Below are 15721 nucleotides of genomic sequence, written 5' to 3'. Positions count from 1 at the left end.
ATTTAAATGTCTTGGAATGGCCTAGTCAAAGCCCAGACCACAATCCAATTGAGAATCTGTGGTATGACTTAAAGATTGCTGTACACCAGCGAACTCATATAACTTGAAGGAGCTGGAGCAGTTTTGCCTTGAAGAATGGGCAAAAATCCCAGTGGCTAGATGTGCCAAGCTTATAGAGACATACCCCAAGAGACTTGCAGCTGTAATTTCTGCAAAAGGTGGCTCTACAAAGTATTGACTTTGGGGGGGTGAACAGTTATGCACGCTCAAGTTTTCAGTTTTTTTGTCTTATTTCTTGTTTGTTTCACAATAAAAAAATATGTTGCATCGTCAAAATGGTAGGCATGTTGTGTAAATCAAATGATACAACCCCCCCCCAAAAAAATCTATTTTAATTACAGGTTGTAAGGCAACAAAATTGAAAAAATGCCAAGGGGGGTGAATACTTTCGCAAGCCAATGTTTTCATCCCCACTTTTTCAAAAACATATATGAACTCAAATAAATTTTCAGGTCATAAAATCTGGGATGTAACACACACACACACACACACAGACACACACACACACACACACACACACACACACACACACACACACACACACACACACACACACACACACACACACACACACACACACACACACACACACACACACACACACACACACACACACACACACACACACACACACACACACACACACACACACACACACACACACACACACACACACACACACACACACACACACACACACACACACACACACACACACACACACACACACACACACACACACACACACACACACACACACACACACACACACACACACACACACACACACACACACACACACACACACACACACACACACACACACACACACACACACACACACACACACACACACACACACACACACACACACACACACACACACACACACACACACACACACACACACACACACACACACACACACACACACACACACACACACACACACACACACACACACACACACACACACACACACACACACACACACACACACACACACACACACACACACACACACACACACACACACACACACACACACACACACACACACACACACACACACACACACACACACACACACACACACACACACACACACACACACACACACACACACACACACACACACACACACACACACACACACACACACACACACACACACACACACACACACACACACACACACACACACACACACACACACACACACACACACACACACACACACACACACACACACACACACACACACACACACACACACACACACACACACACACACACACACACACACACACACACACACACACACACACACACACACACACACACACACACACACACACACACACACACACACACACACACACACACACACACACACACACACACACACACACACACACACACACACACACACACACACACACACACACACACACACACACACACACACACACACACACACACACACACACACACACACACACACACACACACACACACACACACACACACACACACACACACACACACACACACACACACACACACACACACACACACACACACACACACACACACACACACACACACACACACACACACACACACACACACACACACACACCTATGAGCAGTGAAATGTCTTGCATATTACTCAACATCATTCAGATTTATTTTCATAGTAATTAATACTTAAATGTTTGAAGTTGGCATCACTTTCCTACAATACAATTTACACATTGTCTTCATGGTAGTGTGCCTATCGTGTTTTCTTATCAAATGATCACAGGAAGTACAAGAGTCAACAGGAACTTGTAGAAATAAACTGAGATTCGGCGATACTAGGAAGAACTTCCAAAATGGTTGTCCTGTGCATGAGCTGAAAAAGTACCCAGTTACAGGAAATTAGACGTAAAATGCATCAATATCCTGCCCTTTGCACTTGAAAACTTGAATAACCTCTGACTTTTTGGACATACTGCTTTGTGGTGTGCATAGCATCTGCATACAACTCTGTGTAATCAGTTGTTCATGTGAAATTCCTGTGCCACAATGTGTTTGACTGAAGGATGGTGAGATCATAAGAATGACTGGTTACATTTACATTGACTTTCAGATACTGTATGTCAGTCACTAAAGAACCACTCATAAATTGTTATATCTGCCCATGAAGGAACTTCACTGGACTTTATGCAAACTGGAAACCATATATCCTGAGGCTGCATTTATTGTAGCTGGGGATTTTAACAAAGCTAATTTGTGAACAAGGCTACCTAAATTCTATCAGCATATCGATTGCTGTACACGAGCGAGTAACACGCTCGACCATTGCTATTCTAACTTCCACAATGCATACAAGGCCCTCCCCCACCCTCATTTTGGCAAATCTGACCATGACTCCATCTTGTTGCTCCCCTCCTGTAGGTAGAAACTAAAATAGGAAGCGCCTGTGTTTAGGTCTATCCAACGCTGTTCTGACCAATCGGATTCCACGCTTCAAGAGTGCTTCGATCACGTCGACTGGGATATGTTCCGGGTAGCCTCAGATAATAACATTGACATATACGCTGACTCGGTGAGCGAGTTTATAAGGAAGTGTATAGGAGATGTACCCACTGTGACTTAAAACCATTTGCGCAAAACTGGAAGCACGTACCACCGCATTTAATCATGGCAAGGCGACTGGAAATAAGGCAGAATACAAACAGTGTAGTTATTTCCTCCGTAAGGCAATCAAACAAACAAAGTGTACAGAGACAAAGTGGAGTCGCAATTCAACGGCTCAAACACGAGACGTATGTGGCAGGGTCTACAGGCAATCACGGATTACAAAAAGAAAACCAGCACCGTCGCGGACATCGACGTCTTGCATCCAGAAAAATGTAAAACTAATTTGCGTGCATTGAGGACAATGCAGTGCCACCGACGCGGTCCGCTGCCAAAGACTGTGTGTTTAGCCGCGTCCTCAGAGCATGTGCAGACCAGCTGGCTGGTGTGTTTACGTACATATTCAATCAATCCCTTTCCCAGTCTGCTGTACCCACATGCTTCAAGATGGCCACCGTTGTTCCTGTTCCCAAGAAAGCTAAGGTAACTGGACTAAATGACAATCGCCCCGTAGCACTCACTTCTGTCATCATGAAGTGCTTTGAGAGACTAGTCAAGGATCATATCACCTCCACCCTACCTGTCACCCTAGACCCACTTCAATTTGCTTACCGCCCCAATAGGTCCACAGACGATGCAATCGCCATCAGACTGCATACTGCCCTATCCCATCTGGACAAGAGGAATACCTATGTAAGAATGCTGTTCATTGACTACAGCTCAGCATTCAACATCATGGTACCCTCCAAACTCATCATTAAGCTTGAGACCCAGGGTCTTGACCCTGCCCTGTGCAACTGGGTCCTGGACTTCCTGACGGGCCGCCCCCAGGTGGTGAAGGTAGGAAGCAACATCTCCACTCCGCTGATCCTCAACAGTGGGGCCCCACAAGGGTGCATTCTCAGCCCCCTCCTGTACTCCCTGTTCACCCATGACTGCATGGCCATGCACGCCTCCAACTCAATCATCAAGTTTGCAGACGACACAACAGTGGTAGGCTTGATTACCAACAATGACAAGACAGCCTACAGGGAGGAGGTGAGGGCCCTCAGAGTGTGGTGTCAGGAAAATAACTTCTCACTCAATGGCAGCAAAACAAAAGAGATGATCGTGGACTTCAGGAAACAGCAAAGGGAGCACCCCTCTATCCACATCGACGGGACAGCAGTGGAGAAGGTGTAAAGTTTTAAGTTCCTCTGTGTACATATCAACGACAAACTGAAATGGTCCACACACACAGACAGTGTGGTGAAGAAGGTGCAACAGTGCCTCTTCAACCTCAGGAGGCTGAAAAAATGTGGCTTGTCACCTGAAAACCCTCACTAACTTTTACAGGTGCACAATTGAGAGCATCCTGTTGGGCTGTATCACCGCCTGGTACGGCAACTGCACCGCCCACAACCGCAAGGCTCTCCAGAGGGTGGTGCGGTCTGCACAATGCATCACCAGGGGCAAACTATCTGCCCTCCAGGACACCTACAACACCTGATGTCACAGGAAGGCAAAAAAGATAATCAAGGACAATAACCACCCGAGTCACTGCCTGTTCACCCCGTTTCCATCCAGAAGGCGAGGTCAGTACCGGTGCATCAAAGCTGGGACAGAGATTGAAAAACATCTTCTATCTCAAGGCCATAATCAGCCACCACTAGCACAGAGAGGCGGCTGCCTACCTACAGACTTGATATCATTGGCCACTTTAATAAATGGAACACTAGTCACTTTAATAATGTCAGTTTAAGAATGTTTACATATCTCGCATTACTCATCTCATATGTATATAATGTATACTGTATCCTTCACTATCTATTCTTTACTATCTATTGCCGCTCTGTCACTGCTCATCCATATATTTTATACTTACATATTCTTATCCCATTCCTTTACTAGATTGTGTGTATTAGGTTTTGTTGTGGAATTTGTTAGATATTGGGTTTTGTTGTGGAATTGTTAGATATTACCTGCTGCACTGTCGGATCTAGAAGCATAAGCATTTCGCTACACTCACAATAACATCTGCATGTTGTCACGTCTGCTCCCGCTCTTCCCCTCCCCCTGGCGCTTGAGGGCGCCAGAATGCCTTGCATCACTCACTCCTGCCATCCATCACGTACACCTGCCTTTCCTTGTCACGCGCATCAGCGTTATTGGACTCACCTGGACTCTCTTATCACCTGTTCATTTCCTCCCCTATATGTGTCAGTTCCCCAGCTCTGTTCCCTGCTTCTGCATTGATTGTTTTTCTGTTTGCTAAGCTGTTTATGTCTCGTTCCATGTCCGTTATTTATTAAATGTTACTCCCCGTACCTGCTTCGTCTCTCCAGCGTCATCCTTGTGATAGATCGTGACAGAATGCAGAAGCCATCACACGAAGCATCGGGGAGTACTGGCGTTCTGGTTGGTATAGTGGCATCGGCTCTGGGTCACCACCGATGGAACCGGGGGTGCCTAGCCTGCTCGTCGGGCTTCCACGCCCTAGCAGGCTCGAGAGGTTTCCTTGCCCCGGTTGGCTCGGATGGCGCCCATCCCACGTCGGGCCTCAGCTGGATCGTCAGTTCTTGTCTGCCCAGCCTGTCCAGGAGTTTTTTGTTTGTTTGTTGTTTGTTTTGTCGGTGACGTCGGGGGTGGATTCTGCCGCCGATGGAACCGGGGGTGCCTAAGCCAGCCCGTCGAGCTTTCATGCCCTGGCTGGCTCGAGAGGTTTCATTGCCTCGGTTGGCTCGGTGGCTTCCCATCCCACGTCACAATCCACCGGATCATCGGGTTTCCTTAGCGGGATCGACAGGCGTCTGGACTCAGCCGGATCGTCAGGCTCCCATGCCTCAGCCGGCTCGCCAGGCTCTCACGCTCCAGCCGGTTCGTCGGGCTTCCACGCCTCAACCGGCTTGCCCAGCGCCCATGTCTCGGCCGGTTTGCCCAGGTGGGACGCCGGGTGGTGCCCCTAGTGGGGGGGTACTGTCACGTCTGCTCCCGCTCTTCCCCTCCCCCTGGCGCTTGAGGGCGCCAGAATGCCTTGCATCACTCACTCCTGCCATCCATCACGTACACCTGCCTTTCCTTGTCACGCGCATCAGCGTTATTGGACTCACCTGGACTCTCTTATCACCTGTTCATTTCCTCCCCTATATGTGTCAGTTCCCCAGCTCTGTTCCCTGCTTCTGCATTGATTGTTTTTCTGTTTGCTAAGCTGTTTATGTCTCGTTCCATGTCCGTTATTTATTAAATGTTACTCCCCGTACCTGCTTCGTCTCTCCAGCGTCATCCTTGTGACAGATCGTGACACATGTGACCAATAAGATTTGATTTGCAACATTAATTCACAACTTCAAACCGTTTTTACTGTGTTTCCTCAGTTCTATGAGCAAAATGATGCCACTGCTTTACACCAAAGTCTAAACAAGCACAGTAGTATGGTCATTGGTCATGACTGTAATTGTAAAATGACTATAATAAGTTCCTATTGCGAATCATATACTGAACTTTTGGGATATAATACTGTAATTGAGAGACAATTATTATCCTTCCTTGCTTATGTCTGTGTGAACTTGTTAGTCTGGATAACGAGGGGTGTGTTATCAGGCAGACTGAGACACACACACACATTTGTTTACACATTTAGCAGCTCTCAACAGGGAGTCCCATCCTCTCTCTTCTCCTCTCCACTCCAGCCATCAGACACCAGGTGAAGGTTGAGTCTGTCAGCTGATCAAATGGCTTACGTAATGAAACTGACTCAGCTCTCTCGCGCTCTGCTCTCTCTCTCGTGCTCTCTCTCAAAATAAATCATCAGAATAAAAATCTCCATTGCATCTCTCCTCTCATAATTTCATTGTACCTGATGTGTCACAAGCAGTGTCCTCCCTGGCTGCCTCTTTCTTGGGGGCCTTCTTCCTGTACACAATATGAGGTTTGGTGTGTTCTTCTTCATAGTGTTCTCCATTGTAGCTGTGAAGGGGCTCCACAAAAAACTCCCCTTCTGGTGACCTGAAAGTGCCAAGCTGAGGGGGATAAAAAAGGAGGAATCAGAATTGTTTGAAATAACTGCAGTAACATTGGAGCGTGGATTCGTACTGCATGGACACAGTCCAAAGCAAAGATTAGTTGAAATGCTCCTTGCCAGGGCCCCATTGGCTAGGCTTTTTTACACAGCTATTCATTTGATGAGAATGTGTTGAAATAAATGTATTTGCATGCATATTAGTAAAATGGTCCCTGAAAAAGATAGGGAAAAGGAGAAGAATGAGGCCTATGATGCTTATCAGAAAACAATGCAACTATTATTGTTTGTTTCTTGGCACAGTTGGTAGACTTGGTGGAAGCCTTGTTGCATTTCACAAAGCACAGGCTGCACTACTAGCGAACTTGGAGGTCAAAGATACACCAGACAAGCAAAGTACAAAGCTAAGCAATGTGGAAACAGCACTCATTTCTAATTTAGATTGAGTTGGACAATGCTGCACTGGGTAATGCTACCGACCAATAGGGTGGCCCAGAGTGAACCTTATTCTCCATGAAAATGCATTTCATTGTTTATGTATGAGATTGAAACCACCTCAAATTAGGGAAAAGGGAATCTCATAAATATACTGTAGGTATGCTAAATGTAATGACCATCGGGAATATTCACCATTGTGCTCACATGTAAACAAGATACTGTATAATGACAACACTAAGTATTGATTTAGTTGTGGGAGCCACTCTCATTATGACGGAGGATGATGACTCATGTAATATTAAAATGCAAAGTGGAATTGAAATGAGAAAGTGGTTTATTCATGGTAAGTGGATATGATTCATAATTTATCAGTGTGCATATACCTACTTCTGACTTTTTCCCTGTGACTAGGTCCAGAGCAACTTACAAGTCCTTGGATGTATGAATAAATAGACTATAAATGCTTAATAATTTTCAACTTTTAACAGTGCATTTTATTGGCCTGAATCACACCCAGACCAACATTAACTTTGCTTTCTTTCAATGTGAAATGATATCCACAAGCATACCAACTAGGCCTACGGTGCAGGCAAGCCCCATTTGTTTGATTTGTGATGACGTCAATGATGTTCACATCAGGCAGTTAGTTAATAACTGTTATCAATCTGTAAGTATCCCTAGGGGACTTCTCCTCAGAGGTGTAAAGTACTTAAGTAAAAATACTTTGAAGTCGTTTTGGGGGGTATCTGTACTTTACTTTACATTTTTGACAACTTTTACTTTTACTTCACTACATTCCTAAAGAAAATTCTGTACTTTTTACTCCATATATTTTCCCCTGACACCCAAAAGTACTCATTACATTTTGAATGCTTAGCATGACAGAAACATTGTCCAATTCACACACTTATCAAGAGAACATCCCTGGTCATCCTTGCTGCCTCTGATCTGGCAGACTCACTAAACATGCATGCTTTGTTTGTAATTAAATACAAAAATAAAATGGTGCCGTCTGGTTTGCTTAATATAAGGAATTTGGAATAATGTATACTTTTACTTTTGTACTTAAGTATATTTGGGCAATTACATTTACTTTTGATACTTAGGTATACTTAAAACCAAATAATATATATAATTTTTTATCATGCTTTATTTAACTAGGCAAGTCAGAACAAATTCTTGTTTACAAGAACAAATTCTTATTTACAATGATGGTCTTTTAGACTTTTACTCAATTTGTATATTACTGGGTGACTTTAAGTTTTACTTGAGTAATTTTCTATGAAGGTATCTTTACTTTTACTCAAGTATGACAAATGGGTACTTTTCCACCACTGCTTCTACTCCACAACGTCATGCATGCATGGAGATTATGTTCGGAGTCGGACTGAATCGTGATGACGTCAGCACCACTGGCGCTCCCTCTTCACTATTGTGCGTAGGACGTCACCAGCGACCGGAGGAGCATGCATGCAGAGTGAATGATGGATGAAGTGGATGAGCACGAGAGAGGACTTCTATGTTCGAGTCTCGACGTGATTTATCTAAGCAGCTCGTTTTAGATTGTCAGGGATACAAGAGCTAACATAATGCCTTATTCTCACTAACAGTCACCAATTGCATGTTGAACACAAATCCACAAAACTGGACAGGCACGCTTTGTGCAGAAGTAGAAATGCACTCCGTTGCCAGGGAAAGGTTCCCCTAATGTTCTCATGTTGCCATAGTATTATTATGTGAACAGCTACATAGTAAACAATTGGCATTACAGTATCATATCTAGTCATACAACATGTGCGCCTATCATAGTGCAGACTAGAGAAACATTCTAGCACACTGTATGAAGGGAGGGCTACTCAACGTGCTTGGACTCACCAATCCAGAGCAGAGACTGATGACTGCGGTGTGCTCCGTTTGAGCATTCACATGTCCTTTATAGAAGCAATGCTGATACTCCGTATCCTCCTCCGCCTCCACCTCCGGTGTGAAATCCGTTATGTTACTATCGGTAAGTGCTCCTAGTACTGTCACAGTGTATAGCGGAGCAATAAATCCGGACTCGAGTGTCAGGTTGAGGTGATAGCTCTGTCCGAAAGCAGATATTTTGTAATGGATTGTTGGAGAGTCCCATTGATCAGAGGAGTTGCCAGGGATATCGTCCACACTCCGCCGTTTCCTTTTGAAGTGCACGCTCGTGGGAAAGTTGTCACCGGCTTCATTCACTCGCGCCGGAGTTACAATCTCGTATGCGCCAAGCTGCTCAGACACTTTAGCTGGTGAAAAAAGCCATGGTTTAACGGCTATAGCATAAGCAATGATAATAAATAATAACAATAATAATAATGTTATATGAGTTAATTACGTTTGCCCTGTGAAATGAAGCCATTCAAGAAACATAAGACCATTATACATGTATTGTAAATCATGTGCTTTGCTGATCCTGAAAAAAGTCATTCATTCTCCATCTGCCGGTTACAAAATAACACATCACTGGGTAAAAATGTTTTTGGGGCAGGTCGAAATACTTTACCTTTTCTTGAATTCAATAGCGATTTCTCCGTGGATAACACTACATTCAAAACGTCAGGGAGAAATAGCAGAAACCCTAGTCCCCAAAACAGCACATGCATGATTGTCCACGTTAAGTAGAGAGCAACACCCCCGAATACAAGTATTCCTCTTGCACACAGCTGCTCCGGTCGCTCGGGCTTTCCAACGTATTCCAATTCTCAAGTGCTTGTGCATCTGCCACATCCAAATCGATTATGCTTGACTCTTGGTTGCTGGGGGGTTTCTCACCGGTAACGTGCGTTGGGTCGTGAGCGGTTCGCGGATCCCCTGGCGAACATGCATACTGCAGAGAGAGGGGCCAGTTGTAGGCTACAGACAGACAACTATGGTGGGCTACACTGCATGCACCAGACTGCCGATGTTGGGGCGGGTTTAGTGAAAAGGTAGGCTACATTACTGGAGCACGCCCCTCAACCAAGCCACTCCCGTTTCTTAGAAAGTGACTTGACAGACATAATTGACTTATTATTGTGGTATCACTGCAATTACTTGAGAAACATCTTCAATTATGATTGCGGCGGTGGTGTTGCAGTTCTCCATGAAGAAACCATGAAGGTAGTAGCTGGATAAGCAATGAGAAATGTCAACATTTGAGTTAAAAATACATTATAATGGCATTGTTTACTGTTACTGATAGTCGCTTTATTAGGTTACATCCTCCTCCTGACATTAGCCTACATTGGGTCCTTTGTATAGACACCGCAGTTAAGCTCAAAGGGCTTCAAGCTACTCCACATTTAGCCTACTCGGGCTATTCTACAGATTCTAGCTCATTCACTGTGTCTTCACAAATGAGGATTGGGGGATCTACATTTAGAATTGAAAGTCATTGAGTTCCTTTAAATGTCTTCCCCAACTCTCTCTCTCTCTCACACACACACACACACACACACACACACACACACACACACACACACACACACACACACACACACACACACACACACACACACACACACACACACACACACACACACACACACACACACACACACACACATAGACATCATCATATTATGCAAAGACACAGTTTGTTCTTCAACATTATCATACGTGAAAGATAAGTAGCCTAGAAGGCTCTGTCAATAAAATAGGATATGATGAAATACGTTTTCACCAGGCAGTCATATTCTTGAGATTAAAACTAGTCTAAATATCCTTGTTACAACACAAACCAGGGCTAGAAGTACGCATTTCACTGGTCTCCTCCTCAGAGACCTTACGTAGTGATAAATGTTAGCAGATGGGACGTTACAGCTAAATCCTTTGGTACAATCAACACACATGACCATGAGAACCATTAACATGGTTTGCAGGTGCCCACCTAAAACAATATGTCACATTCACAGCCCGGTGCGCTCTGTTCCAGCTCTCCGCAGTTGCCGTGCTAGAGTGGTCATTCAGCCAGGACAGATAGTGCCGGCTCAGCGCTCCTGGTCTCCGGTGCGTCTCTTCGGCCCAGGATATCCTGCGCCAGCTCTACGCACGGTTTCCCCAGTTCACCAGCACAACCCAGTGCGGCCTGTTCCAGCTCCCCGCACTTGTCGTGCTACAGGGGGTATTCAGCCAGGACGCATTGTGCCAGCTCTAAGCTCCAGACCTCCAGTGCGCCTCCACGGCCCAGTATATCCTGCGCCGGCTCTACCCACTAAGCCTCCAGTGCGCCTTCATAGCCCAGTGCGTCCTGTGCCAGCTCTTCACACTCACCGAGCTAAAGTGGGTATCCAGCCAGTACGCGTTGTGGCAGCTCCACGTACCAGGCTTCCAGTACGTCTCCTCAGTCCGGTGAGACCTGTTCCGGCTCCACGTACGAAGCCTCCAGTGATGATCCATGGCCCGAAGCCTCCAGTGATGATCCATGGCACAAAGCCTCCAGTGATGATCCATGGCACGAAGCCTCCAGTGATGATCCATGGCATGAAGCCTCCAGTGATGATCCATGGCACGAAGCCTCCAGTGATGATCCATGGCCCGGAGCCTGCAGTGATGATCCATGGCACGAAGCCTGCAGTGATGATCCATGGCACGAAGCCTCCAGTGTGGATCCCCTGTCCGGAACCTGCGGCGACAGTCCCCAGTCCGGAGCCTCCGGCGACGGTCCCCAGTCCGGAGCCTCCGGCGACGGTCTCCAGTCCGGAGCCTCCGGCGACGGTCCCCAGTCCGGAGCCTCCGGCGGGGGTTCCCAGTCCAGAGCCTCCGGCGGGGGTTCCCAGTCCAGAGCCTCCGGCGATGATCCACGGTCCGGTTCCACGGAGGCGGAGGGATCAGCGTGCGGAGCGGGGGCTACGTCCCGAACCGCCACCGAGGATAGATGCCCACCCGGACCCTCTCCTATAGAGTCAGGTTTTGCGGCCGGAGTCCGCACCTTTGGGGGGGGGGTACTGTCACGCCCTGACCTTAGAGAGCCTTTTTTCTCTCTATTTGGTTAGGTCAGGGTGTGATTTGGGTGGGCATTCTATGTTTTCTATTTCTTTGTTTTGGCCGAGTGTGGTTCCCAATCAGAGGCAGCTGTCTAGCGTTGTCTCTGATTGGGGATCATATATAAGTTGTCATTTTCTATTTGGGTTTTGTGGGATCTTGTTTTCTGTATAGTTTCTTTGCCTTACAGAACTGTGCGCTTTCGTTTTTTCACTTTGGTTATTTTGTTTGAGTGTTTTTTGACAATGAAAATCACGAACACTTTCCACGCTGCACTTTGGTCCACTCCTTTCGACGAGAGCCGTTACACAATAGCCCCATAGGAAATGGCTGTGGTAGGCTCAGAAAAACACACATTATAGCAAGGGATTTTTAGATGGAAAACAGTCAAACAAAATTATGATAGCCAGCCAGCTTGTACAAGTTCAAGACTCTATTGATTCATTTTATAAATAATTACTTGTTGTCTTCTAAATGATGACAAAATCTGTAGGCAATTAAGGTCACAGTTATGAAAACTTAAGGACACCAAGGAGACCTTTCTACTGACTCTGAAAAACGCCAATAGAAAGATGCCCGGTGTCCCTGCTCATCTGCGTGAACGTGCCTTAGGCATACTGCAAGGAGGCATGAGGACCGCAGATGTGACCAGGGCAATATATTGCAATGTGCGTACTGTGAGAAGCCTAAGACAGCGCTACAGGAAGACAGGACGGACAGCTGATCATCCTCGCAGTGGCAGACCACGTGTAACAACACCTGCACAGGATCCATACATCCGAACATCACACCTGCGGGATGCACAATCCCTCCATCAGTGCTCAGACTGTACGCAATAGGCTGAGAGAGGCTGGACTGAGGGCTTGTAGGCCTGTTGTAAGGCAGGTCCTCACCAGACATCACCGGCAACAACGGAACAAACCCACCGTCGCTGAACCAGACAGGACTGGCAAAAAGAGCTCTTCACTGACGAGTCGCGGTTTTGTCTCACCAGGGGTGATGGTCGGATTTGCGTTTATCGTCGAAGGAATGAGCATTACACCGAGGTCTGTACCATGGAGCAGGATCGATTTGGAGGTGGAGGGTCCGTCATGGTCTGGGGCGGTATGTCACAGCATCATCGGACTGAGCTTGTTGCTATTGCAGGCAATCTCAACGCTGTGCGTTACAGGGAAGACATCCTCCTCCCTCATGTTGTACCCTTCCTGCAGGCTCATCATGATATGACCCTCCAGCATGACATGCCACCAGCCATACTGCTCGTCCTGTGCATGATTTCCTGCTAGACAGGAATGTCAGTTTTCTGCCATGGCCAGCCCAGATCTCAATCCCATTGAGCACATCTGGGACTTGTTGGATCGGCGGGTGAGGGCTAGGGCCATTCCACACAGAAATGTCTGGGAACTTGCAGGTGCCTTGGTGGAAGAGTAGGGTAACATCTCACAGCAAGAACTGGCAAATCTGGTGCAGTCCATGAGGAGGAGATGCACTGCAGTAGTTAATGCAGCTGGTGGCCACACCAGATACTGACTCTTACTTTTGATTTTAATCCCCCCTTTATTCAGGTACACATTATTCAATTTCTGTTAGTCACATGTCTGTGGAACTTGTTCAGTTTATGTCTCAGTTGTTGAATCTTGTTATGTTCATACAAATATTTACACATGTTAAGTTTGCTGAAAATAAATGCAGTTGACAGTGCGAGGACGTTTCTTTTTTTGCTGTTGTTAACGGCAGATTATTTTAAATACCTACAATCTCTCCAAACATGCAGTAGTAAGACAGGAACCATGATCCCTCTAGATCTTCTTGCTGTGTTGGACTTATGAACAGACAGTAAAACACACTATTATTCAAATTCACTGTGAGCCCAGTACAGTGGTGGATCCTACATCCAGTAACCTTAACCCCTTTAAATGTAACCCATCAGTTACAATTATCCCTTTCCCAGAACTCTCCATAACCCTTTTTATAACAGGGGTCTTGGGGAAGATACAAATATCTATATTGCCACAAGGCATCACATTCAGCCTTAAATACAATGGTGGTGGTGCAGTTGACTTGGTGGTTGGCAGTTGACTTGCTGGTTGGTAGTTGACTTGGTGTTTGGCAGTTGACTTGGTGGTTGGTAGTTGACTTGCTGGTTGGTAGTTGACTTGGTGTTTGGCAGTTGACTTGGTGGTTGGTAGTTGACTTGCTGGTTGGCAGTTGACTTGGTGGTTGGTAGTTTACCTGGTGTTTGGCAGTTGACTTGTTGGTTGGTAGTTGACTTGGTGGTTGGCAGTTGACTTGGTGGTTGGTAGTTGACTTGTTGGTTGGTAGTTGACTTGGTGTTTGGCAGTTGACTTGGTGGTTGGTAGTTGACTTGCTGGTTGGCAGTTGACTTGGTGGTTGGTAGTTTACCTGGTGTTTGGCAGTTGACTTGGTGGTTGGTAGTTGGCAGTTGCCTTGGTGGTTGGCAGTTCACTTATTGTATAGTGGGATTTTGTTTTTGTCATTGTGCTGTTCTGAAGAGGCTGTTTAGCTACTGTTGGCCTCACTCAACAGACTGGTACTCACAGACCCGGTAGTTATTCTCAATGCACAGTCAGTGGATAGTCACTGAGGTCAACGGAGCCTGGCCTGGCCTGCAGGGACAGTAGCAGGCATCTGACAGCATACAGAGGGCAGCCTCCTCATGACAGTGTAAACTTCACTTCCCCTCCAGTTCTGATGACAGGCGATAAGGACTGGAAAGCTTGAATGGTGGCTAAATCCTGGCATGGGTTTTCAAAGAGAGAAACATAATTGCTATGCTTTTAACATCCCCTCCCCGTATGACTAACTTCCTTGGCATACTGAACTTGTCTTCATTATTGGGCGAGGTCCATGTGTGCTGTTTTTTAAAATTTGACTATTATTTAACTAAAGAGCGACAGATTTTTACCTTGTCAGCTCAGGGATTTGATCTAGCAACCTTTCGGTTACTGACCCAATGCTCTAACCACTAGGCTACCTGCCGCTACCTGCCATTGTGATTTGTCATCCATAGTATTCAGTGCTTAGCAGTTCTTCTGTTCTTTGGTTTTATACAAATAGGGCTGATAGGAGAATATAGACTTTTTATTCACATGCATTGACAAATGGCTATATGCTGCTGCCTACATTACATCTTTGTATGAGGCACAAGGCTCTAACCTCAGTAGCCTCGTTGTCCTTTCCAGCTGGGATCCTGTCAGGGGACAGTTGTTGAGAAATACACTGGTTTCTCTTTACTACTGTGACACACCGGGGGGTATTGACTTTTTCACATAATATTATTCTCTGTGAGAAAATGGTAAATTGCCTTTCCTCGGAACCGCGGCAGTTGAATGGAAAGGAGTCAAACGGGGTTTCCAAACTTTCCAAATGTTTGATGTGTTTGACAACATTAAATGTATTCCGGTCCAGTCATTACAATGAGCCCGTCCTCCTATAGCTTCTCCCACCAGCCTCCTCTGGTCTGGACACTGCCCAAGTAGTAGTGCAGCGCTCAGGGGGTCTTTCCTAAATTTGAATGCTTCCCAGATATCGAAGTTGCCTATCGATTGGCAACAATAGCAACATGCCAAAGCACATATTTATAAAAAAATT

The 15721-nt window shown here is 46.0% G+C and overlaps 1 protein-coding gene across 1 annotated transcript in view; it reads right to left on the bottom strand.

Moving 5' to 3' along the window:
- LOC139557540 (A disintegrin and metalloproteinase with thrombospondin motifs 9-like) overlaps window positions 1–10645 on the bottom strand; it is a 42395-nt gene extending 31750 nt beyond the window's left edge. The window contains exons 1-3 of the mRNA XM_071372507.1: window positions 9651–10645; window positions 8996–9393; window positions 6521–6683 (exon numbers count right to left, since the gene is read on the bottom strand). Coding sequence (XP_071228608.1) covers window positions 6521–6683; window positions 8996–9393; window positions 9651–9750 — 661 coding nt within the window. The 5' untranslated portion in view covers window positions 9751–10645. The remainder of the gene's footprint in view (window positions 1–6520; window positions 6684–8995; window positions 9394–9650) is intronic.
- Between the last annotated feature and the right edge of the window lie 5076 nt (window positions 10646–15721).

The sequence above is a fragment of the Salvelinus alpinus genome, chromosome 2 (genome assembly GCF_045679555.1).
Source record: "Salvelinus alpinus chromosome 2, SLU_Salpinus.1, whole genome shotgun sequence".
Taxonomy (NCBI): Eukaryota; Metazoa; Chordata; class Actinopteri; order Salmoniformes; family Salmonidae; genus Salvelinus; species Salvelinus alpinus.
This window is presented reverse-complemented; position numbering and strand designations above follow the sequence as displayed.